The following is a 27781-nucleotide window of genomic DNA, read 5'->3' as shown; positions in this document are numbered from 1 at the left end:
GGTCTGGCAAAGTTGAAATCTAGGTATCAGCCCAGGCTGTAGTATTATCTGAAGCTTGGAGTACTTGTCTGAGTTCATTCAGGTTGCTGGCAGAATTCAGTTCCTTGTGGTTGTACAAATGAGGTCCATTTTTTTTTTCCTGCTTGCTGACAGCTGGAGGGTGGTTCTCATCTTCCAGAGGCCATCTGTTAAGTTTTAGCCAACGTGGCCCTATCGCATCATGGTACTTGAAGGCCCAGAGGAGAATCTATGACTTCTTGTAAGGGTTCACCTGATTAAGTCAGGCCCATTCAACACAGTCTCCCTTTTAATACTCAAAAGTAGTTGATTAGGAACTCAATTACATCTATAAGATTCCTTCAAATTTGCCATGTAACGTAAGATAATAATAGACATATCATTATGGCAGTAGCATTAGGGGATATTTGGTTTGTGGTGAATGATTGCTTAAAATAACACTGTGAACATGAGTCTATAAACATACTGTTGTAATAGGACTTTATAACTGTCTCTATAAACTTTAAATTTTATATCAATTTATAATTTGCAAAGTGCTTGTATATATTCTGCATCATTTGATTTTTATGACTACCTATGAGAGAGCTACAGCAGATATTAGTCCAATATTGTAAGTGAAAAAACCAAGGCTCACAGCTGCTGAGAGTTTGACCAAAGCTTTATAGAAAATTAGTAGTGGAGTCAGTTAGGCTTCAGACCAGGGTCTTTTCATGCTATAGCCTGTTTTCTTTTTGCTAATCCTATAGTTTTCAAATAGTGTTTAATGATGTTTAAAGGTGATGTCTCAGGGATTACTTCAAGAAGTGAGGGTGATACTAAGTGGGTATTGCTAAGTGTTCATATATATGGTGGCTCTATTTTTATTTGTTCTATGTGTTGGAAGTTCAACTCATGCTTTAATAACCACTGCACCGCACCAGGCTACCTTGTTAAAGATAAAGAAGAATGTTTAAAAAAAATAGTTTAAAAATGGTTTAGATAGATGAATATAAAAAGTCAAAAGTCTATTCCAATAAAGTTCTAAGAAGCTGTCACCTCTTGCAGCAGCTGTTGAACCTTTTAAAAAGAAAGATAGAAAAAAAACAAAACCACATTACACAGTTGGTTTGAAATACACACTTAGGAAAAAATGATGAACCCCACCCCTTTCACTTTTTGAATAAGTGTAAAAAATTAATACCTTCTTAATATCTGGTCTCTTATTTTTCTTTTCATGCAGACATTGACTAGAAACAGAGTATACAGCTTCAACTGAAGTAGAATCAGCGTCATTCATCTTTGTATCAATATAATCTTCAATTGTCTTTTCTTCATCTTCAATTTCTTCTTTAATATCTAGCTTTAAAATGAGGGTTAAAACTTTATTAAAAGCTTCAAAAAAGTGAAATGAATTAGAATACAAATTTATTTAAATTAAGCTACTTTATAATTACATGTATTCTCATTTTACTATCTTCTTTTATAACCTTATTAAGAACTGAAGGCATACAGGACAAACCCTAAAAAAATAGAATCATGCACTGCAAAGTGATGTTTCTGGTCAATGACAGACTACATACATGATCGTGATCCCGTATGATTATAATACCATCTTTTTATAGTATCTTTTTATGGTTAGATATATTTATATACATACCACTATATTACAATTGCCTACAGTATTCAATACAGTAACATGGTAGAAGTCTATAGCCTAGAAGCAATAGGTTATAGCATATACCCTAGGTGTATAGCAGGCTATACCATCTCCATTTGTGTAAATACACTCTAGGATGTTAGCACAATGACGAAATTGCCTAATGATGAATTTCTCAGAATGCATCCTGTCATTAAGCAACCTGACTACATTCATTCATTCATTTATTTATTTATACCTCCTAGATACTTCCACCCATTTGCCTTCTAATTTTTATATTTATGTTATGAGCTAATTGCTCTTATGTTCCCATTGCAGCTTTTACTAGGCCTGCAGCACAGGGTGGGCTGCTTCTTGATGTGCTAGTTCTAATAGTGCAATTCCAACTTCTGGACCCAGACACCTGCTCCCTGCACCTGACCAACTTCTCTATGGGCAATCAGATTGTTGAATCAAAGAGAAAAAGGGAGGGAGAAAAGGGGGAGAGGGCCATGATGAAAACATAATGAGTGAGGAGAGAGGTGTAGGACTAGCATGGTATAGTGGGCTGAATGGTGGCCCCCTAAAACATATGTCTGTGTCCTAATTCCCAGAACCGGTGAAAGTGACCTTATCTGAAAAAAAGGGCCTTTGTAAATGTAATTAAGTATCTTAAGATGAGATCATCCTGGATTATCCAGGTAGGCCCTAAATCCAATATAGGCAACTGTCTGTATAAGAGACAAAAAGAGGAAGAAATCAGACACATAAGAGAAAAGAAAGTCACCATGGAGGCAGAGATTGGACTGATGAGGCTGTAAGTCAAGGAATGCCACCAGAAGCTAAAAGAGGCAAGGAAGGATTCACCCTGGAGGCCCCAGAGGAAGCATGGCCTTGCTAACACCTTGATTTCAGACTTCTGGCAAAGAATTATGAAAGAATGAATATCTGTTGTTTTAAGCGACCCAGTTTGTGGTAAATTTTTATGGCAGGCCTAGGAAACTAATACAGATGGAAAAGACTATGAGAGGTAGAATGTAAATTCTCTAAAAACTCTTTTAAAAGATGAATTTTGAAAGTGTTTGGCAATGGCAGAATCTATTAATAGTGATATAAAGGTTCTTTAAAGGATCACTCCCTTTTAACTGGACTTATATTAAAATCTTATTACTTTATAGTCATACTACAGTCAATCCTTAATAATGGGTGAAAAAGTATAACCTTTCCTGAAGTTTTATGACGTTCGCTATTACACGATGAAGTGCAAAACTTGTGACTGACATAGATCCTGTATTTTTCTGCATTTCATCCTTACTCAAACCAAAGTTCTGAGGTTTTTATATATTCTGAAGAGAAACAGTTTTAGGCAAAAGGATGAAAAATTTAGGCCTCAGACAGGTAGACCTTGCCTAAAAAGTATAAGCTGTAAGTTACTGAAACACTGGATTCCATCTTTAGCTCTCCAATACCTTTTTTCCTTGTCCTCCTGTATTTTAATCTATACACTTTCTCTGTAGTAATTCAATCCACATACAAAGCTTTATCTATGCCTGTATACCTCCTGACCTCCAATGGGACTGAGAATTTTATTTCTCTGATTAAGATTTTACTTTCTATGTGCCACTGCAAAAATCTAAATATTATTAAAATAACTTTTCATAATATTATCTTCTATTAATATATTCTAATTCTAATGTGAAATAGTACATGTAATATTGAATTATTGAATTTCCAGTATACCATGAAAAGCTTTAAAATGTACAGTTTTATAACTGATACCTGTAACAATATTATAACAAATAGATATTATACTTATGACTTCTCTCAATAAAATATGGCACCAGGCCCCTGAACAAAAGGTATAATAAATTATACCTTTTGACTTTCTAATCTCCATCCTAGGGATATAATCTGGTACATGTACATTGTCTGAATCTGCCACCCTGGTTTGTCCTATTAGAACACACAAATTATAATAAAGTCAATGTAGTCATTTAATTTTAAGAAAAACTTATACACAATAGTAGGTATTTCCATAAATCTTTAATTTTATAAGAAGATCCTCCAAGTTCTTAAAATTTACTATACAAGAAAAAAAGGGGCACGGAATAATTTTCTTATAGTTTTATTTAGCATTCATTTCATCTACTTTATATAATTGTCAAAGAATGTCTAATAGAACAAATTAGGTACGTTTTCTTTTTTCTTTTTTTGGTGTGTCTTCTATTACCACTTTATAAATAAAATGCTCCCTGATAGAAATTGATAGAGAAATTTTACTAACAATTCTATTCTGATACAAATTTGAATGGAAGCCATGGTTTTCCTTCCTGAAATCACTGAAAACACTATCAGTAACCACCCTGAAAGTAGGAAAATAAAAATAAACCGAAGAGGACCCTGGAAATCATTTCTTCTATTTTCACTCTACCTACAAAGAAACCAGAACAAAGAATACATAAGTGACTTTTCTAGGCTTCACAAATACTTTATGGCAGAGCTGAGATCAGAAATATTTAATGCTTTTTCCACATGCTACCACGTAATTGCCAATGGAAAGATTGCCAATAGAAAATGTCATTTCTAGATGCCAAATTTAGACTATAAATGCAAAGAGAAAAGGATTGGAAAAAATTAATCTTTCAATTACCAATAACTGAGGTTCACGGTGTTCATCCACAGCTGGAAGTCCAGTTATTATTTCCAGTAAAACCTATGAAGACAAAAAACAATCTGTTAATATAACGCTCAAGACAACATATAGAGACTAGAAGGAATATGGATCTTGATTATAAAATCTGATTAGTCATTTCCATTCAAAGCACATGTCTTTTACGTATTAAAGTGGAAAGAACATGAGCTATGGGCATTTCTCACCACTGCTCCTCTGTGGGCACCTTTGGGTCTCACCACACCCATTAGCAGTTCTTTTTTTATTGGCAACTTACTAAACAATCAGCTTTATATAACACGTATTCTGGGAACTCCCAATTCTTTTCCTGCCCTGCAGGGGATTCTTCACAAGAATAATTTTCTATGGCTCTCAGGAGAATATTATTTTCTAAATGTTAGGCATATTCTATAACCCTGTGCCTTAACTTTACTGTGCTATGAAGTTAAATTTCCACATATGCAACACATCTGAAAAAATAAGATGAAGACACCCCCCCCATTTCTCCAACCACCTATACTTACCACTTATTCTATCTTAAGTTTTAATTTCAAAATATTAGTGTGGTATGAAAGTTTTTGTTACATGGATACACTCTGTTATGCTGAAGTCAGGACTTTCAGTGTGCCCGTCACCAGGACAGTGTTCATTGTACACTATAGGTAAGTTTATATCCCACTCTCTCCCTTCTTAGTTTCCTGTGTCCTTTATGTTTTTTTGTACCCATGTGCACCATTGTTTAGCCCCCACTTATTAGTGAGAATATTTGGTGTTCGTTTTTCCATTCCAGAGATACTTCACATAGGATATTGATCTCCAGTTCCATCCAAGTTGCTGTGAATGACATTATATCATTCATTTTTATGGCCGAGTAGAACTCCATGGTGATATATATATCTCACATTTTCTTTATCCATTCATGTATTGATGAGCATTTAGGTTGATTCCATATTTTTGGAATTGTGAATTATGCTGTGATAAACATTCATGTGCAGGTTTTTGATAAAATGAGTTCTTTTCCTTTGGGTAGCTACCCAGTAGTGGGATTGTTGGATCGAATGGTAGGTCTACTTTTAGGTCTTTGAGTAATATTCATATTGTTTTTAAATGGTGCTGGGAAAATTGGATAGCCACATGCAGAATAATGAAATAGGACCCATATCTCTCGTCATATGGAAAAATTAATTCAAGATTGATGAAAGACTTAAACATAAGGCATGAAACCATAAATATTCTAGAAGTAAAGGTAGGAAAAATTCTTCTAGACATAGGCCCTAACAAGGAATTTATGACTAAGATCCCAAAGGCAAATACAACAACCACAAAAGTAAATAAATGAGACTTAAATTAAAAAGCTTCTACACAGAAAAGAAAATAATTAACAGAGTAAACAGGCAACCTACAGAATAGGAGAAAATATTCACAAACCATACATCTGACAAAGGACTAACTTCCAGAATCTACAAAGAACTTAAAGCAACAAGAAGAAAACAAATAACTCCATCAAAAAGTGGACAAAAGACATGAACAGATTTTTTTCAAAAGAAGATAGACAAATGGTCAATAGACATGTGAAAAATGTTCAATATCACTAATTGTCAGAGAAATGAAAGTTAAAGCCACAATGAGATACTACCTTACACCTATCAGAATGGCCACTATAAAAAAGTCAAAAAACAGATACTGGCATGGATACAGAGAAAAAGGTACACTTACACACTTATTCTATCTTAAAAGTTATTAGGAACAGATGGGTAGATTAGAAAATGCCAAAAAATATGATACTAAAGTATATATTGTGTGACATGATTCATTTAATGCATTGATTTAAGTGTCATGCTAATTCATACAGGATAGGTGACAAGAAAATCATTTCTTGCAGTAATTTCAAAAACCAGCTCAAAAGTTTTACACATTGGGAGAAAGTTTTATAAACTTTCTAGTGTAGCCAGAGGTTAATGTGAGCAATTTATAATGTTACATTAGAGAGCTAATTGTGACAGGTATATTAAATAATATTCTACTTCAATTTCACAATTACAGCAGAATGATTATTTTTACTAATTATGTACATGGAACTTACCACACCAAAGCTGTAAATGTCAGATTTGGGTGTGATTTCTCCTCGCAAAGCTTCCGGTGCCATATACGCTGTTGTTCCCACAATTCTGCTAGTCATGACCGTCTGGGCAAACTTCTCAGAAGCCCGTGCAAGCCCAAAGTCAGATATTTTGGCAGTAAAAGCTTCATCTAGTAAGATATTTGCACTGAAAAAATTTAAAGTTTGGAGAAAAAAAATGTTTTTTTTCTCCAAGGAAGTCAGATGGTTCCTTAGATAGATGTACGTATGTATATACGCATATATATATGAACACATATGTTTACAGAGTATACCATTTTATAGTATGTATCATAAGAGCCTGAAATTTGTGGAAATAAATGTAGACTTTGGATTACAGCTAAAAAGAAATGACTGTCTTCTTTTCTTCTTTGTTTCTTAAGGAAAAATTTTAGAAGAATAAAAAAATAAACTATCCATGTTATTAAGAGATATTTTCATTATTCTACAAATAATTTATTATAGGATAATTTTCCACAAAGTCTTCCAAAACACCTTTCCTATTTTTTCCTAACATTTCTAATTTAACTCAAATTTTTAACCAAAGGATCTCAATTATTCATTTCTTTAAACTATTCCAGGAAAGTGTGTGTGATGACCTTGAAAACAAGGAAAGTGAAAGAAAGGCATTTCAGGCAAGTGGAGAAACATATACAAAGTGATGAAAAGATAAAAGCACATGGTATATATATGATCAATTTCAAGGAACTAGTGTCCATGGAACATGGGGAGAATTTTAACTTTATCCTGTGAGCAACAGGATACCAGCTAAACTTTCCATAGTAGGGAACTGATGTTATCAGACTTGACTTTAGGACCATAACCTGGCAGTGTTGTATTGAATAGATGAGAATTGGTACAGACTGGTTTTAGGTTAAGCAGAAAGGTTTATAATAAAGCAAATGAGAAAAAATGAGGGTCTGAACAGAGGCATAGCCTCTGTTTAGATAAATGAAAAATGCAAATTTTGAGGCACACTCAACAGAACTTTGTAATTACTATGATATAGGGAACGAGAAAGTCTTTAGCTTGGGAGACAGAATAAATAGTGACTTCATTTGATCAGAAATGAAATACAGGAAGATGACTTTAGGATGGAAGAGACGATGAGTTTGATTTCTGATAGGTTGACTTAGAGGCTTCTGTGGGACATCTAGGTGAAGTGTTTTTGGTATGGAATACTGAAAATACAGGATTGGAAGCTGATGACACAGATCTGAGAGTCACCCACATAGAGACAGCAGTTAAAGTCAATATAATACCACTCATCAAGAACATGTAGGAGAAGAGAAGAGATAATGAAGTAGGAACACGAGAGAATACCAATACATGAGGGAAGGGAGATGGTATCTCTCTTCTTACCCAAGGTCAGTCCCTCTGCGTGGGTTGTTTCCTGCATTCTCAGGAACATTCTCTATAAATTATCTCACTTTCTTTTCTGTTGTAGCTTTTCCCTCTAATCTGGATCTTTCCCATAGGCATATAAACATGCTTTAGTCTCTGCTATCTTAAAAAACATTTCTCAAATGACACATCTATTTCCAGCCATCACCCTTCACTAGTAAAATATCTTAAAAGACTTACCTACACTCACATTGAAGTTCTCTATCTCCCACTCTCTCCTCAACTACCATCTGATTTCTGACCCAATTACTACATGGAAATGGGTCTCCATAAAGTCACTAATGACCTGCATCATTCTAATTCAATGGTTAAAGCACTTGACTCCTTTTACTACTCCCTCTTGGGAAACACTTCCCTTGTTTTCAAGGTCATCACACTTTCCTGGTTTTCATCCTGCCTTTCTGTGTGTATATACTTTTTTAGATTCCTCTAAAAGATCATTCTCTTTTACATTAAGTCTTAGGGTTCCTCAAGACTTAATCTTAGGACCTTTTATTAGTCTATGTCTCTCCTTAAGTGAATACAATCCTATGATAACTCTTCAATTATCATCTTATGCAAGTAATGCACACATTTATATTTCAGCTTAGACTTCGTTTGGCTCCAAATCTATATATCACACAATCTAACATCTCCACTTTTGTATCTTAAAAGAACCTCAAACACAACATATACAAAAGAAAACTCACATTTTCCAACCACCCTTCTAACCCCAGCCCAACCTGGTCTTCTTTTAGTCCTTTCTACATAAGTGAATCATGCCACGATCATTCCAGAATGCAATTCTGGATGCCATAATTTCAGCAGTCATTCCCGATACTTTCTCCTCCACAGCCAAGATATCAGCAAGTCCTGCCATCTTATTCTCTCTCACCTCTCTTCATATGAATTGTCACCACCAAGACTTCTGTGATACCCTACTAACTACTTTATCTTACAAACTGTTCTCTACACTGCAGTCAAAGTGATCTTTGCAAAACTTAATCTGATGCCACATCCCTACTTATAATTTTCAACTGTATCTCATTATACTTATGATAAAAACTAAGATCCTTACCTTGGTCCATTAGGTCCTAAAGCACTTATCTCCCTGCCTATCTTTATAGTTTATCTCCCATCCACTACTTCTTCGTTTTCTGTATGTCAGTCATACTGCATTTATTTCATTTTTCATTCATGTTCTCATATTCCCTCTCACCACTCAAGTTACAAATGTAGTTCCTTCTGCCTAGAATGTTCTTCTCCCCAGCTTCTATAGCTACTCTCAAATTATGCCTACTAATTTCCTACTCATTCTTTGAATCTCAGCTTAAATATCATGTTCTTAGGAACCTGTCTTTATACTATATATATACTATACACTAACGTTCTATTATTATTTTGTGATTATTTGATTGATATAAAACTATATATGCTACTTTTACTAACTATATTATCTACATTACCTAGCATATAGTAGGTAAATGTTTAATTAGATAAATACATATGAAGGAAGAGAATCAAAAAGTACTCAGGGAGGATGAAGGTGATTCAGAAAAGAGGGTGATCCAGAAAACTAAGAAAAAAACCTAATTTCCACAAGGCAAAAATGGCAAGAAGAACAGAATAACATGATATTAAAAAAAAAAAAAAGGTCAAGTAGGATGAGTACTGAAAATAGGTCATTGGGTTTGGAATAAAGGAGATTACAGATGTTTTTAGTGAGAAGAACTTTTATGGAGTGATGGGGAAAGAAGTCCAGATGCTGTACACTAAGACATACATGTGAATAGTGAATAGAAGCGTGAGAACAAATTATTCTTTAAAGATGGCTTTCCAAACACTTTTTAACAGTAGCATTTACCTTTTAATATCTCTATGTATATGATGGTTTTCGTGTAGAAAACTGATGCCATTAGCTGCACCCTGAGCAATCTTGCATCTCATATGCCAAGAAAGAGGTGGAGTACCATCCTTATGAAGAAACAAACCAATTAAAAAAAAGGATGATAAAAATCTGTAGAAAATATCTAACAGAATATTTATCTAGGCAACAACTGGAGATGATATTATAGCACTAAGAATTTAGGACTACAGTTATTTAAGTTGTTAAAAAATAATCTCCAAATAAGATCAAATAGGCGTTAGCGTTTCTTATTTGAAGATAAAAATATATAAAAGCATCTTCACAATCTAACCTTGACTGATAATTTTACATTTTAGATGATCACCTACGAGAATAGCAATCCCAGTTGTTTACCTGGAGAATAGCAATCTCAGTTGTTTACAAATCATAAAGTTGTTTATATATCATAAAGTTGTTTACTTTTCATAAAGCAGGAAAAATATTAAGTTTAATGTGGTTTAAATGCTTCTGTCACAAAGTGAATATTAGCATTCCAACATATCAACACAAAGTCAAACAATTTGATGAACAAACATCTTACCAGGCAAGACAGTCTGTCCAGCAGTGAACCATTGGGCATATAAACATATACTAAGCAGAGGTCATCTCCATCACTTGAGAAACCAAGTAGTTCTACTAAGTTTTCATGTTGACATCTGTGACAAATAATTTTCCATGCAAGATTATTTTAGTAAATACTTATATATTCAGCTTTAGGTTAGAAGTTATTCAATTTAGAGTTTTAACAGAAAAAAAGAGCAAGAAAATAATATGCTATGTATCATTTATTATATATGTTTATTAACTATTTATAATTTTCTATAAATAGTTTTCAGCCCATATTGATCAACATTAGAAGCAAAACTTTCTATTTTATGGTAAAAGACAAATAATTCAGATCATTGGAACTTGTGGTAGTAGGGTTAAGGACTGGACTGATGTTTACTTTTGTTTAGCACAATTTTCAATGATAGCACAAACAAGATTTCAAGAAGTCTGTTGAAACTTTTATGATAACACTTTCACGAATTCTCTAACATACTCAAAGTACTGATTTATAGACATGATCTTTAATTACACCCAATTTAGACAATTCTGATCTTTAATCACATCTATTTATAACCTAATTTGAATTTCTCTATATACTTGAAAGTAATAAAACTAAAGAGACCTGTATTATAACAAAACTGCAGATGTGTGGTACGGCAGAAAGAAAACAGAGCTGAGTTCAAAGTCCTAAGTTTAAAGTCCAACTCTGCCACCTCCTGGACATATAACCTATGGCAAGTTAACAACCTCAATTAGCTGGGCGCTGTGGCAGCTACTTGGGAGGCTGAGGCAGGAGGATCGCTTGAGCCCAGGAGTTGGAGGTTGCAGTAAGCTATGATGAAGCCACTGTACTCTACCTGAGGAGACAGAGCAAGACCCCATCTCAAAAAAAAAAAAAAAAAACACACAAAAGTTAACAACCTCACTGAGCCTCAGCTTCTATCAGCAGCAGTCCCCAGTTTTTTGGCACCAGGGGCCAGTTTCATGGAAGATAATTTTCCATGGATGGGGAGGCAGAGCTCAGGCAGTGATGCGAGCCATGTAAAGTTTCCCTGGATGAGAAGTTTCCCTCCCTTTCCAGCCACTCACCTCTTGCTGTGAGCCCCCCACTTCCTAAGTTTCAGGGAAGACAATTTATTTACAGTGCTAAATGCAGAAAATAGTGCCTATTATGTAATATGGATGCTGTGAGAATTAAATGAGCACATATATATATATAAAAGAGCCTAGAAACATACCTGGTACATGTAAGTGTTCCATTCAAGTGTTTATTCATTTTGTTCATTCAAAATGATCTACAGTTCTGGCATCTTGTTATATTAAATCAGATTTCCTCTACCCTCATAAATATTTTAAGAAGTGTAAATTAAAGCAGTATGTGCTCCATTTTCCACCAAATTGGCACATTTTAGACATGAATAGCTCACATTTGCTGGGTTTATACTATAGACAAGGCACTGTGAAAAGTAATTTACCTCCTTTTTAAAATTTAACCCTCACAATAACTTAATGAAGTACTATTACTATCATCTCATTTTATAGATGAGAAAACTAATAAATAGAACGGTCAAGGTCATTCTGCTAGGAAGATCTAGAGATTGGCACTTATTAAAAAATAGTAAAAATATTCAGTGGTGGTGAGAAAGCAGTGAAATTTAAAACTGTAATACACATAGCTGGTAGGAATATAAATTACTATAACTTATCTATAAAGTCATTTGGACATATATTAAGAAATTCTTTAAAAAGTTCATGCATTCCTACATAGTAATTCTTCTTCTAGGTCTGTATCCTGATGAAATAAGTAGAATTGCATTTAAAAATTCATGTACAAAGAGCTTTAAAGAAGCTTTAATTTGTAATATTGAAAATTAGAGATAAACCTAGCAGGCTTATAGTTAAATAAAATATGATCCTCACATATGCTAGAAAGTTGTACAATAATTTAAAATGCTTTCAAATTATTCTTAATGACATGGCAAAAATGCTATATATACATGAAGCAAGTATATCAAATACTAACAATGGTTATCTCTGAGCGGTATATTTGAGAGATGGTTTTATTATTTTAAAAACATTTTCCTGTATTTCCCACATTACCTACTTTGAACAAATTACTTTTAGGATTGGAGAGTGGGGGTAAGGGTGGGAAAAACAAATCCTCAGAAAAAAAGAGATTTGATCATTTTTCAGTGTGTATTACTTTTATTGTGCATGAATCAATTTCAGTCTATACTTTCCTTCTTACGGTTAAGTAACTGGAACTGGTGATTTTAGAGCAGTGGGTCTAATGCTATAATTTGGTAAATCCCACCAGGATTCCAATCAAAAGCTTAGGCTCTGTAATCAAACATCTGGATTTAAATAATTTCTCTAATACTTACTGGCTATGTGACTTTGACCACATTATTTAATATTTCTAAATCTCAATTAAGAAAAAGAAGGGAGGTTGTAACAGTTGTGAGGGTTAAATGAGACAATGCACAGAAAGTACACAGCACAGTGTCTGGCATATTGTACACACTCAAATTTCAATCACTATAATTACTGAAATAAATTATCTATAACTTATTTGTTCCTCCTACTTTTCCTGATGATGCCAAACATTTTTCAGTATACTGGGTCAATGCCTTCGAAGCATCTTTGCATGGAACACTTCCCTAGTTGCTTTACAGGTGTTAACTTACAATGAAAGGCCTATTATTCTATAAATAGTTTTTTTTTTAAGGTATCTCTATAATTGATCTCTCATGAATTCTGGGAGCAGAAAGCATGATAAGGGAAGATAGTTGACATTCCATATAACTTTGCTGTGATTTAAAATACTGACTTAAATTGCTGTTTAATCTACAGGTACATGAGTATATGTAGTCATAGAATTATAGAGCCAAAAGTACTTTCAATTCCTCTAATCTAAATCCTTTATTTTAATTTTATATATTTGCAAATATCACTAGTTCAAGGCATACTCTAGAGTGAAACAGGTTCCTTACTCTTGGTCCTTTTCTTTTCCATTATATGACACTGCCAAATTAACACTTACTTTGCCATTACTTTTATTTCTTGATCAAACTGTTGTTTTAGTTCTTCAATACTAATGTCAACCATCTGAAAAAATAAAATAGCATACGATATGTAATACAATAACTCCAAAGATCCTAAAGCTGGAAGGTGACTAAAGAGATCAGTCACCTGATCTCCCTTTCTTTAAAATAATAAGGTTTTATTCTTCCCATTTCATAGAACAACTGAGGTCTAGAAATAGTAATGATTTGCTCAAGGTCCATGGCTGACTAGTGAAATAAAAAATATATATAAATCTCACTGAGTTGTTATAAGAACAAAATGAAATAATATGAGACTTTACTGCATCTAAACTTTGAAAAAAAATCTGGAAGACAGAAAACACAAGTAAATTTGAAATCAAAAAGGAAAACAAAACCTGCAAAAGCATTTGTAAACTATACTGCAAAGAGTGACTCTCATTATATACACATGTATTCTATTGATTTCTTTTTTGTTATTGTTCTATGGATATTTTTAGGATATAACAGCAGGTTCAGAATACAACAAACAAACAAATAAATAAAAGGTGAAAACCTCAATAGAAATGGTAACAAAGAACTCAGACAAGAAAATTTTCAATCTCCTTTTTCTTAATGTATAGTTTCTAAACTTTATTTTTAAATGGGAAAAGTAATGCACACAGTTGTTTTTATAAAATTTTCTGAGTATCTTACCACTTTAATACTTATTATTCATGAAGTACTCTGTAGAGCAGGGCTTTTCAACTTCATTTTGTGAATTTCCCACAATTACATGTATGATCATGTATTTGTGTACATAGCTACATTTTTCTAGGGATAGGGCCCATAGTTTTCAATGGATTTTTAAATGTTAAGAACTACCAGCTTAGAAAGGTGTTTGTTTAAAGACAATACCTACTGAAACAATATATTTCCTAAAGATTAACTTAAAACCTATTAATAGCACTAGGAAGCAACTCTTTCTTTCATTCTTTTATTCCTGAAAATATAACTTACTGTTGCAAGTTTCTTCACTGCCACAGTTGTGTTGTCCATGTAGCCTTTATACACAACTCCAAATCCTCCCTCTCCCATTTTATTACCACCGACAGATATGGGTCGTTCATCGAAGTTATTTGTGACATTCTTCAATTCATAAAATGAAAAGTTGTGAAAACCTATAATAAGGTTAATAAAATAAGAAAAAAATTGCTTAAACAAAAAAAATTTCTTTTAATAATTTCAGTATTTTCTCATTGGAAGATTTCATATATATGTAAATGTAAATGTTTATAATTTTAGATTAGGCAATATGGGAGAGGACAAACCCATTTTGAAAATATAAATTATAAGTTTGATCTTGAGAATTCTGTTTGTTGATCCTACCCTCCAAACACTGTAGTCACTCACTCAAAATTCTAGTAAAATATTTGGGTGGGTCTAGTCTACCCACCCAAAACTCTAGTCATATATTTTATTTTTTAAAAAGTGACTCTTTCAAGTTATATAAATATTTGCTTATTTTTTTTTCATAGCTTCTATAATTGTTTGCAAGTCCCATTGCCTCTAATCACTGATAATATATTAATTAATACAATGAAGATGGTACTTAATAAATCAGAAGAGGAAAAATCCACAAAAGAGCTACTGCCAGTGTGCCTCTGATGGCTGCATAAAAAGAAGGAGAGTTTTATTTTAAAGTAGTGATAGTTTTAATGACAAATCCACTAGTTGAAAGCACTGAAAATGTTACTTACGTGTATCACTAACTTCTAAACTTTTATTTTCTGGACTTGAGGAGTCAGGGGACATAAAGTTTTGTTTAGGATTCTGCACAGGTCTCACAGATGTCCTGTCTTTGCCACAGAAAGGCATCTGCGTCTGCTGAACTGTTACAGCTTCTTTAGAAGGCAGCGTGTTAACGGTTTTGGGGACAGCATCTGTCAAATGAAGTAAGATACAAGTTGTTCTTCCATAAGAAAAAGTGTGTGTGAAAAAGTTAAACTAGAAACTTGGTTCATTTAACATCATTCCAGTTTCTACAGGGTGGCCCATGTTTTCAAAGTATATACAAGAAGCTACCCTAGACAGAATCTGTAAGTTGTGATAAAGATGGATAGGGAGGGTAAGGCAGTGTTTTCAAAAAGTGGTCCATGAGTCACCTGTACTAGATAGAGGCACTGAAGCACTTTTTAAAGAACATTGAACCTTGAACCCAATTCCAGAATTCTGACTGAGCAGGTCTGCAACAGAGCCCAGGAATCAGCATGTATAAAAAAAACCCAAATGATTCCTATTCACAATAAAGGTTGAGAACCACTGGTATAAATGACATCAATGGGGAAAAGTAAGGTTCTGAGGAAAGCAACTAGACACTAACACACTAGAATACAATCTATGCTAATCATGATCATAGAGTCTCGTCAGCATAGAAGTTGAAGGTAAAAAAAAGCAAGAGCTCAAAAGAATAATTACTTTCTTACAGCTTAAGCTAAATGCCTAAAGTCTGTATCCTTCTAAACTTCCTACTGACACAAAATGACCTAACTTTAATTGTAGGATCAGACTCATTCATGAAGCTTTTATCACCTTAACAGCAGAGTCCACAGTGTCCTGTCTGGGGGGCTTGTTATAGCCAGGACTCAAGCATTATAAAAATGATCCATGTAACCCAAACATTTGTACCCCCTTAATATTTTGAAATTAAAAAAAAGAGTTGGGGAGAGCTGAAATAATGAAAGGAACTCTCAAGTGCAATGTTTGTCTACTACGAGAAAAAAGTAAGCATAAGAATAAATGTTTCTATTTCTGCCATGTGTTTTTCCACTCTAATTGTTGATGCCCTGGTCACAGTTTACCTGGGAGCAAAAGACTTGCAGGAGCAAAAAATTCATTTTGGACCAAAAGATCCACAAGATCACCAACTGTGCAATTCGTGGTACCCCAGTCAAAGAGTAATTCACAAGTGGGACTTTTTCCAGTTTGCAGTAATGCTTCAAATCTCCTTAAAAGCAAGTAACAAAGAAATAAAATTAGTCTATTGCCTTAGTTCATTTTGTACTGCTATAACAGAATATCACACACTGGGTAATTTATAAACAATAGAAATTTATTTGGCTCACAGTTCTGGAGGCTGGGAAGTCCAAGATTGAGGGGCTGCATCTGGTGAGGGCCTTCTTGCTGTACCATTCCATGGTAGGAGGATGGAAGGGCAAAAGAACATGCACATATGAAAGCGAAAGAGAAAGTGGGGGGTGTGAGGGGGGAGGGAGAGGCAGAGAGAGAGAGAAAGGGGGCTGAACTCATCTTTTTATCAGCAACCCACTCTTGAGATAACTAACCTACTCTGGCCATATAGGGGACAAATTCAATTCATAGCATCTATAAATTGAGTTTATATGAAAATAGGAATTGATCCCCCTGCCCCATCTCACCCACAGCACCTCCTATAATATTAAGGGAAATGAAGAGGAAGTGAACATGCAAGAATTACAAAGAGACAGGAAAGACAGAAGGAAAAAAAGATGCCAAAGATGATAATAAAAGTTAACATTTACTGAGTATTTATTGAGTATTTACTTAGTGTGCTACAGGATGCACACACATGAACTTGTTCAAAAAGACTGTAATTATCATACTAATCTACTAATGAGAAAGCCAGGCTTGGAGATGTAATCAGCGCCTAGCCACACAGTCAATAAGATGAATCCAAGTAGAGATCCAAATTCAGATCTCACTTGACCTAAGGGTGTGCTCTCAACCTACTTAGCTATATTACGTCCTATATGACTTATTAACTCTGCTAGCTATATAATGTTAATAAATCAGTCTGCTTAATTAAAGAAATAGAATATGTATAACATTAGGGAATTATTCCTTAATCTTAACTATATTTCAATTAAATTAAAGGAAAAACAGATTCATTTTCATTCCATTGCTTTAAAATTGAAAATTAGCTTTCAAAAGTACATTTAAAAACTTAAACAATATAGTTTTTCTGCTTTTCCTCTAAAGTCTTTATTTTGAAAAACTTCAGCCTTACAGAAAAGTTGAAAGAATGATGTACAACCATTTACTCCTCAATTAGATTCACTAATGGAACAATGGATAAAATTTTGCCACATTTGTGCTCTTGTTCATGCTCTCTTTCAATCTGTGCCTCTGGGACAGGGTGCGTATTTTAGAGTATAGGCTAGATGTCTTGGAGAATGTCTCACAGTCCAGATTTATCAAACTACTTTCTCACGATTAAATTCTGATTAAAATCTTTGCTAAAAAGATGACATAGGTGATAATGTGCTCTTCCCACTATATCACATCCAGAAGTACACAATGGCATTTTGTACCATTACTGGTGATGCTGAAGTTTGATCACTTGGCTAAGATTTCTTCATTATAAAAGTACCATCCCCCTTCATAATTCATAAGTAATTTGTGGATAATATTTTGAAATCTTGTGCACATCCTGTTCACCAACAACACTTCACCTTATGTTTTTAGGCTCACCAATGAGCCTTGCATGAATCAATTATTCACTGGTAATTGATTGGTAACTTTCTAATTCTATCATTCTTTTAATAATTATTTGCTGGCATTACTCTGTAAAGAAGACCTTTTTCTTCCTACTGCCACTGCCCCAACTATCCTCCACAAGTTTTTAACAGTAATATCAACTATCTTTAAAAATTGGCTTCAAGGTTTCAACTGAAGTTCTTTCAAGTAATTTAAGATATTCACCCTTCACATGAGGAAACACTTCCTGGAAGGACTACTATGGGAGCCAAGGCTTTAGGTTCTTTACCAGTTCAATGCTGAAAACCACAGATAAATTTCTTTTCCTTTTGTCACCAAAACCAAATTTTGACATAGGGTTTTTTTTTTTTTTTCTTGAGCAGCTTTTAACTGCAATGACTGATGAAACTAAAATTGGCATTTATATTTTAGATTAAAGCAAGCAGAGATGAGTAAAGAGGGAAAATGGAAATTATCTGAAGACAGCATTGAAGAATCTTGGCTAAGATCTAAGAATTTTATTCATAGATGTGTGTACACTCAGAAGTAATAACTTTAAAATGTCAATCTGAAAAATTCCCAAAATACATTAATAGAGTACATTAGAGATTCATACACTTCAAAGTTTAGGCTCCAGAATTTTATGGGAGAGCCTTACAATATTCTTATGTTCCTTCAATCTGGAAATGAGAAGTATGAAGCAGAGTGAACTGTACTTGACTTGCCAAACAGAACCAGAGCAAAGGTGAGAATCGTGCTTCTAACCCAAAAACTTATTTGCAACATCACGATATTAGCCCAGGTGACATATTAAGAAATGAGGCAAAAATTGCAAAAAGAAAAAAAAAGTTATTTATTACCATTATCTTCTCCATAGAGAAGTTCACTTTCTAAACTGCAATATTAAACAGTATTTATGTATATTAATCACTTTGGATTGTGATATAAGAATTTAAAAAGAAAAAATTTTTATATGTTACCTTATATGAAACTGATTGTATCTATCATCGCCAGATGGTTTTTTAATAGATATGGCTAATTTCTTCCACCCTTCTTGAGGATCAATAAAGTCTGACAGCTTCCTAATTAGTCCAACATTGAGGCAGCGCACATATGTTGATGATGTTATGGGTTTGCTCATCTTCTATTCCTAAAATATGGAAAATTTTCATTAAAATTTTACAGTAGTTTTAGAGATGACATCTGTGAGCTTATATATCACACTCTGCTATATCATATGAAATGTTGGCAACTGATTATGCCATAATAAAGGAACATTCCAAAGTTAAGTCATTGATATCCTTAGAAGATATTAAAATTATAATTTATTTTTCTAATTGTCCGATGGCTTTACTTTCTTTCCCCACCTGTAAATATCAATAAAAATTGGAGGATTTTTTTCTGACACTCATATTTTCCAAGTGAAATTTACAAAAAGAAGCAAAATTTTGTTTACCTTATCAGGAAAATTCTTGTAAGCATATTCAGAAATCAAATCTATTAATAAAAGAAATTTATCTTTTAATTTAAACTTTTTTTCAGTAAGTATTAATACTTATTTGCTATTAAAAATTTACATAATCTTTTGTAGAAGTAAAAAAAATTTACTGAAATAATTTGTATAGCATTAAAAGCCACTTACTTTTCACCTAGCATGCTCTTCTTTGACCTCTGCACATTTTTTGAGTCCATGAGATCTGCCTGATCACAATTCATTCCCTACTAAGCTAAAATCCATGGTTCACCACTTTACTTTCTAGACAGACTCTTTATTTCTTCAACCCTCTTTTTCTTCTACCACTCCACCCTGGAGAGCTATAGCCAAGGATAAATCTCATAATTTATTTCTACACCAGAGCTTCAGAATATAGTGGTAGAGAACCAAATTAAATCAATACACTGGTGTGTATACAAATTTATGGTAACCTTTTTCCACTGGGGCTTCCACTGCTATTACTCTTTTTACTTGTCTTCTCTCATTGTCCTTGGTTACTATTTCATAGTCTCAGTTCTCTGGAGAACTGAGATAGAGAACCATCTCTCTATATGGTTTTTATTTGTTCTCCATGTCCCTTATTCTCAATAGGTGGTGATCTCTTCTTCTAATTAATCAAGAAAAATAGACTCAAATATTCTGTCAATTATTTCTGCTTTCCTATAAGTTTTTATTTTAAAAATACAATTAGTTTTTGGAGTAAATAATGCATTCACAGAGAACAAAATTCTAAGACTATAGAAGAGTAAAAAGCAAAATGTCTCTCTGTATCCTAGGCTTCCATGATAGTATTCATTTCTTCTTATTGGCCTTCCTTGACCACCACATCTAAGTAGGTCTACCTGCCTTATACCTAATTATCTTTCATCATTGTACAATGTATTTCTAATCATATATTTATTTGTTTACTATTTATCTTCCTCATTAGATGTTAAGCTGAGTACAGGGACCATGCTCATTTTATTCACTAATACTTAACTAGTGGCTTGCACTTCATAGATATTGCTAGGTGTTTACTTTACAAATAAATTATTGCCCAGTACCATAGTAGGTGATTTATGTATTTCATTTAATCCTCTCAGTGTCTAAAGCAGTTTTATCTCTATTTCACAAAGGTAATAAGTGAAAGATCTAGGACTTGAATGCAAGTCTGACTCCCAGATTCACCCACATGACCTGATACATTACTGATGTTACTATCTTTTCTATAAAGACCATTCTTTTCCTTTCATTCATTCATATATTCAGCAAACATATGTGAGGCTTTGTCCTAAGTGATGAGAGTTCAGAGAAGAGTAAATCTTTCTTCTCAAGCTGTTCAGTCTGGCAAGGGATACAAACAATTACAATGAGTGGTAAATGGTTGCAAAATAGGTATGTTCAGGGTGTCATGCAGCCCAAAGAAAGAGTGTCACGCAGGGGCAGTCTGAAGTAGGAATATCAAGACAGATTTAGTTGGAGTGGGAGGTTGAAAAGATGAATGAAAGGGAATGAAGATAAACCCAAAAGAAAACTCCACATAGAAGGAATAGCATGGGAAAAGGTAAGAGCACATTGGTTAGTCTCAGGCAAGGAGTTTGCAATGGCTGGACCATAGGATGCAGGTGATTAAGTGAGAAGAGATGAGGTTGTAGAGGTACCAAGGCCAAATCATCATGTGCCTCATATGCTAAGACAAGGAGTTTAAACTTATACTAAAAGTTACAGGGAAGCCACTTCAAGACTTTAAGGAGGGGTGTTATATGACCTTATTTGGTTAATAAATATTCCTCTGGATAAAAAAATTATAGGAACGTATATTGAGGCAAGGAGACCAGTTTGAAAATTCCTGCAATAATCTAGGTGAGTAGAAATGAGAGACTGAAAAAAGTAAAGGGTCAGGGAATTGAGAATAAAAAGATTAAAAGATTTAGGAGGCCAAATGAAAACAATTCCATAAAAAATCAGAAATTATAGGAAAGGGAGAAAGAAGGAACAAAGAAAATGATTCCTGAGTTTTGTTTTGTTTTTGGCTCATGTTAAATGGGAAATATCTACTTCTAGCACCATCTAGGGGAGTTTTCACCAAGCACACACACACACACACACACACACACACACATATATATATATGTACACACACACACACATATGTATATATATATATAGTCTGGAGCTTAGGAGAGAGGTTTCAGCAAAGAATGCTCACTATGTAAGTATTCTAATATATAAATTGAGAGCATATAACACATATATGGTTGAAGCAATGGTAAAAATCAGGTTGCCTATTAGGAATGGTTAGAATGGAAAGGAATATAGTGAAAGAAGAATTTTAAAAAGCATTAATGGCAAGAAGGTAAAAAGAAAACCAGGACACTAGCACACCAGAGATTTCTAGAATGGGGAACAGGATGGTACAAAAGACTCAGAGAGGTCAAATAAACACTGATAGGTGTGTTAGATTTGAAAACCAGAAGGCCACTATTGACTCCAGAAGAGTTGTAGTGGAAGGGGGAGTAAATGGCAAAAACAGATTTTCCAAGAAGTCTGACTATTAAGGGAAGTGAGATGGGGTGGGCAGAAGGGGGAAAGAGAGAGAAGAAGAGAGGTATGTTCTGAAACTTAGTTTCAGGACCCTTCACCCTCTTAAAAATTATTGTGGACCCCAAAAAGCTCTTGTTTATGTTGGTTATATTTAACAATATTTACCATATTAGAAATTGACACTGAGAAATTTTTAAATTACTTATTCTTAATTCATTTAAAATAACAATAAATGCATTACATGTTAGCATGCATAATACATTTTAATAAAGATAACTATATTTTCCCCAAATCAGAACAATGACATTGTTTTACAGTTTAGCAAATCTCTTTAAAGTTTAACTTAACAGAAGACAGCTGAATTCTCATATCTACTTCTAAATTCTTTCTGCTGCAGTATATTGTTTTGGTTGATGTAAATGAAAAAAAATCCAGCTTCACACAAACATAAGCCGCCGTGTAGAATCTGAAGCTGTATCAATGAATTTGCACATTAAAATCTAATGCATTCTGAATGATTCACTTACCCATCCGTGATTTTGACTGTATAAACCTCCTGAAAGAATCTTGGAGACACCAACTACACTTTGAAAACTGCTAGAATAAAGGTTTAAGATGTAACTGATTGGCAATACAAATGGGAGAGTTTTGAGTATAGATGAAGAAATCAGCCTTGAATAGAAGGAAACTTCTTCTTAATCTAGAAAGAGGGAAGCAGAGGTTTGAATACAGATGTATTTGAAGAGAGAGGGAGAATTCCCACATAATGTTATTTTCTCTGTGAAAGAGGAAGTGAGGTCATCTACGGCTAGGTAAAATAATTGCCCAAGAAACTTAAGGGCCACCTAGTAAATGCCTGCTGTTCCTCTAAGCCCAACTCAAAAGGCACTACCGGGTTTCCCTGATAGTCATCTCTTTTGGTCCAAAAAGTCACTCAGTCTTTCTTCTATTATTATATTTTATTGTTTACGCGCTTGCCTTCTCTGTTAGACAGTATGCTCTCCTGGGCAGGGACTCAACCAAATTCACTTTAGCAGCTACTTAAAACATTGGTGCTGAATGAAAGACTGATTTTTTTTTTAATTAAGAAATCGTATCTACCTAGGAGCCGTTGCTCCCTTCAAGTTATTTTTCCTTATTTATTAAGATTCCTCTCTACTGTAAAAAGTACAATGTGATTGTCAAAGCTAGAAAAGACAGAACTGCTTAGTAATCCTAAAAACTACAGCTAAAATACAGGGAATTAAGAATAAAAACAGACTATCTTAAGGCCAGGGATAAATTTTGGTAGCTCTTCTGCACCCAGATTTCTTGCAGAAGTAATGGTGTAGGGATGCCAGGAAAAGGAAAGCCTTTTGACAACTCCTCCATACACATGTGCCCAAAAGTCCAAAATACCAGAAATTAAATTTTTAATTTAAACATAAATTCATAAACCACTCCCAACCACACACTTGGATGAACATAAGCCAAAATGCTAACAGTCGTTATCCCTTGGTGATGATTTTTATGGTGGTTTTGTTTTCATTTTGTTTTTCAATGATGAAAATAGACCATGTAGAAAAACTTAAGAAGTGTCATCATTTTCAAACTGTTCAAGATTTTACTATAGTAAAGTTAGGATGAATAGAAGTGGAACAGAATATATTGCTTACAAATAAATAAATAAATATCTTCATGGCTGTTTTCTCACACCATTAAATCTCATAGCAAAGGAAACCCATTCATATTTTCCAATAAGACAAGTCAGACAAGTACACAAGGTGGCGTGGCAATTGAGAAGTATACTAAAATCAGTGTTTGCTTGTGGAACCCAATGCCTTCCCACACACGTGCACATTCTCAAAGTACTATGCCTTACATAGGAGTGTAAAAAATTCTTGTCAAATGAATAAATAAAGTTTTAAGACTTTGCTTCTTTAACACTCTGATCAGCAGAAGAGATTGTACAGAGGTGAAGGGAAGACGGACTTGGAGGTTGCATGGGCTTGGGTTCTAATCATAGCCAACTGTGACCAGGGCTAGTAAACCAATTTCTCTGTATCTTGGCTTCTTCATGTGAAAAACAGAGATTGTAATACCTAAGAATTGATGTAAGAATTAAAATAAACAAACACAAAGGGCCTAATCTTGTCACATAATAAGTGGTAAAAAAAAAAAGTACCAATTATTATTTTCTGGATACAAGAATAACAAGAAGTTATTCTTGTATCATGTATTTTTTTTTAAAAAAAAGAAATGTGCAGAGTTGTATTTAAACTTAATTTTCAGAATTGTGGTGAGGGGCTACCTCACCCCTCATTGTGGAGGGGTACAAATAAGAGATCTGAGAATATAGCTAAGTTTTTTAGGTGGTGGAAGTCTTATTTTATCAACCACAGTACCTTTCATATATTTCAAACATTTCTAAAACATATTATTCATTTCCATGTGTTCTTAGCAAAATATGCTATATAACCATTAATCTTTATTTTTGGATACTTCAATATCCTTTTGAACAAAAGCTGGTGATGCCTTCCAGACCTATTAAAGTATACAGGGGTACCTTTCTCAAATTGGGATATGTGCTGGTGTGCCATAAATTAAACAAAATATCTTTTTCAAACACTGATTTAACTCAATGGTAAGTAATTTTAAATGCTTTGAATATATTTTAGAAAAATATAGTATTATTCATTCATCAAATATCTACTGAGTGTCTGCTTTGTGCTCGATATTATTATTCCAGGCCTCTGGAGAGCATTAGGAAAATTAGAAAAGAAAAAAAGACCTGAACTCATGGAACTTATATGGAGAAAGACAGACAATAAGCAAATAAGTAAACTCTGCCGTATGTTAGATGGTGTCAGATGGAATAGAACCCCCCCTCCAAACAGAGAAGGGGTTGTAATTTTAAACAGGGTAGTCAGAGTAAGCCTCAATAAGAAGGTGCCATTTGATTAAATGTCTGAAAGAATGAGAAAGCCAGCTACTGAGGTATCTGTGGGAGAAGTTTCTGGGCAAAAGGAATAGTAAATGCAAAGGTTGGAAGTGGGCCCATTGAGAAACAGCAAGGAGATGGGACTGCAGAAGGGGGAGCAGGCAAGTAGCAGTTGAGGTCCGAGAGGTAAAGGAACTATGTCTCCCGGAGCCTTATAGCCTTTGTGTTGACTTTGCCCTCTGAATGAAGTTTTCAGAAGAGAAGAGACAAGCTCTATAGTCATGTCTTAAAAGGCTACTAGGGCTGCTGAGAATAAAGGACGTTGGAGTAAGGACAGACAGGCAGGAAAAGAGCAATTAGGAGAGTGTCCCAATAATCCAGGTGGGACGGGCTGGAGGCTTGGACTAGGGCGGTAGCAGAGCATGGGCAGAAGTCCAGGGGATGCTGGATAGATTCTGAGGTAGAGCCAACAGAATCCTACGTGCTGATGTGGAGAGGGAGAAGCTGGCACCAAGGTTTTTGATTTGAACAAGTTTCCTCACATTTACTGAGATGAAGACTGTGGAAGGAGCAAGTTTGGCCAGAAGCTCAGTTTGGACAGGTAAAAAGCAAACTTCAAATGAATGCTTCACACGAAAACAGGAGGACAGAAGAAATCTGAGTTTTCTGAGAGACCTCTTCAAGGATTGCTCCCAGAAAGGGAAAAGGCAGATTTTAATATCCTCTTCTTATAGGCGCTTTGGGCAGATAGGATTTTAAGGCACTAATAGTTCCCATTCGAAATGGCTGAAAGTGCTTTCTCAGGGTTTGCTTTTATCCTTTTGTCTCCTCTTTTACTTCCAAGCTCTCAGGGACATCTGCCCCAACCCCCACCCCCACCCCCCGCCCCGCATCTGTTAATGTACTTATATGACCCTGCAACCCCTCCCCACTTTCTAATTCCCGGGAAACTTGGAAGCCGGAGAAACACGCTAATTAGAATCGAGTGGAGGTTCTGAAAGCTGTCTATGCGACAAGCATCTCTGCCAGGTGCTGGCCTTACTTCCTGGTTCTCAGTAAAAGAGATTTCATTTCGTAAATGGGTTCACGGAACACACAGCCTCGGAGGTGAGAAACCTGAGGCGAGGTTCGACTACGCCCCAGAATGGCTGGGTGACGCCCCCCCGCGCCTCAGGTTCATCCTCAGGTCCGACGAACTTCTTGCTTCCTAGGGACCCACCCCAGTCCTTGTCCTGGAGCAAGCTCTGCCCACGCAACCTACTTCCTCTTTAACTTTTTCTCACTGAGGAAAAGCAGATTTCCGTTCCGCAACGGTCTCTTACAACCTGGGAGCAGAGGCACCGAGGCCTGGACACGGACCTCGGACAACTTTCCAGGAAGGAGGCGCGCACGCCGGGAATCCCTTACCTGCCCGGGCGCGGGGCGCGGGGCGCTAGGCGCGAAGCGCGGAGTGCGGGAGGAGCGCCGCCCGGCGGAGCGAGCCGGCAAAGAACGAGCGCACTCGGAAGACTGGGACGGGGCGGGACCAACCTGGCAGGCCCCTCCTCGTCCTTTTTCGTCACGGTCCCCATTTATCTTGGCACCTCCCAGTGGCTCCCCGAAAAGAGCAATTCCTGGTCTGGCGTAGGGTGCTTCTTTACGTGGGAGCCTGCTCCTTTAAATACGCCACTGTCGGAGGATAAAAATATTCAAGGCTTCCGGGCATGCGCACAGCGTTGAGGACTCCCTTCATCTGGACTGAGGTAGACCGGGTCGAGCTTCTAGCGCGGTGTGAGGATTGTGTATGGGGCGTTGACAAGGTCGGCATTGAGGATCCCAACCTTTTGCCCCAAAGAAGGGCGAAGTGGGCTAGTGTCGTGCCTTGGGGCGGGAGGGGTTGGGGAAGGGAGAGGAAACAAATAGTAGAGCTGCTGGCCGTGTAGAGGATACCTTCGGACGTGCTGGAAGGCAACGCCGCTTTAATTCTGCGGAGTGGCAGCTTCTGCAGGAGTGGGTTCGACAGACCTTGAGGGATTAGTGAAGGAAGAGCTTCAAGGAAAAGGAACTACTTTTCTCCATTTCTAACGCCTTCCCAGCATTCCTGATTCCTCAACCATGGGCCAGCCAATCTACCGTCTACCCGGCACTCCCCTCAGCAAACTCTTGCAGGGAAACACTGCACCTTCGTGCTTAACGGCATGTGGGCTCCTTGGCTGCACTCCAGTTTGGTTCCACTCTTACTACGATGTTTGGCTGGAATTCCCTCATTGTTACTTTCTCCCCAAGTTTCCCTACTTTTTTCACTAGCGTAGAATGTCTTCGTAGCTTCCTCCTTTTTCTGGGGAAAGAAAAGATAATTATTCTTTCAAGGCAAGTCCCCATAGTTGTGCTCATGATCACATTGTTTTTCAACTCCTCCAACTCTCACTCCAGCAGATGCATCCTGCTTAGGTTCATCAGTGTCTTACTAAAGCACCTTTTTGGATTATGTCACACTTTTACTCAGACACCTCCAGTGGCTATCCATTGACCACCCAATAGATTCTAGTTCTTGACGGGGCATTCAGTATCTTCCATAGCATGGCATCCATCGAGCTGTATTTTCCAGAACTGCACTAACCCCCCCACCACCCTCTACTGTTCTGAATCTAGGCTGCTTATTTTTCTCTCACACATTATGTATTTTCTTTGTACATTAGTTATGATGTCTCTAACTCATTTCTATCTCTTGAACCATTTCAAGGACTTAGATGACCACTTCTTGCTTTATGCCTCTCCTAATTATCATGGGCAAAAGTGATGCCTTCTTTCTTCCACTTCACTCCTGTAGCTCTTATTTAGCACCAGTTTCATTTATTCAACAGTCAGTATTGATTGCAGACCTACTATGTGCTTGACTTTATTCTAAATGTGGAATTACCATTAGTGAGTAAGGCAGACAAGGTTTCTGCACACATAGAGCTAACTTTCTAGTTGGAAGAGATAGACAATAAATGATAAAGAAAAACATACACTAGAAATGCAATGCAGAAAATTAAATAAGGTTTTGTGAAAGAGGTTGCAGG

General features: G+C 35.5%; 1 protein-coding gene across 1 annotated transcript; it reads right to left on the bottom strand.

The window, feature by feature from the left end:
- Positions 1-582: 582 nt before the first annotated feature.
- On the bottom strand, positions 583-26204 carry IRAK4 (interleukin 1 receptor associated kinase 4). The gene is made up of 12 exons (XM_069490131.1): positions 26145-26204; positions 18780-18949; positions 16146-16291; positions 15045-15227; positions 14305-14465; positions 13305-13369; positions 10254-10368; positions 9671-9780; positions 6388-6571; positions 4284-4346; positions 1199-1357; positions 583-1074 (listed from the first exon to the last, which is right to left on the bottom strand). Exons 2-12 carry the CDS (start codon positions 18938-18940, stop codon positions 1039-1041), a joined length of 1383 nt encoding a protein of 460 aa, XP_069346232.1. The 5' UTR covers positions 18941-18949; positions 26145-26204; the 3' UTR covers positions 583-1038.
- Positions 26205-27781: the final 1577 nt, after the last annotated feature.

The sequence above is a fragment of the Eulemur rufifrons genome, chromosome 16 (genome assembly GCF_041146395.1).
Source record: "Eulemur rufifrons isolate Redbay chromosome 16, OSU_ERuf_1, whole genome shotgun sequence".
NCBI lineage: Eukaryota > Metazoa > Chordata > Mammalia > Primates > Lemuridae > Eulemur > Eulemur rufifrons.
Note: the sequence above shows the minus strand (reverse complement) of the source record. Positions and strands in the feature narration are given on the sequence as shown.

Excerpts from the sequence above, each read along its gene's own strand:
- IRAK4 (XM_069490131.1), bottom strand. The coding sequence starts at position 18,940 with ATGAGCAAACCCATAACATCATCAACATATGTGCGCTGCCTCAATGTT. Across the intron at positions 15,228-16,145 it reads TGCAAGTCTTTTGCTCCCAG|ATGCTGTCCCCAAAACCGTT; the intron begins GTAAACTGTGAC and ends TTCATTTGACAG. Across the intron at positions 9,781-10,253 it reads TGGACAGACTGTCTTGCCTG|GATGGTACTCCACCTCTTTC; the intron begins GTAAGATGTTTG and ends TTTCTTCATAAG.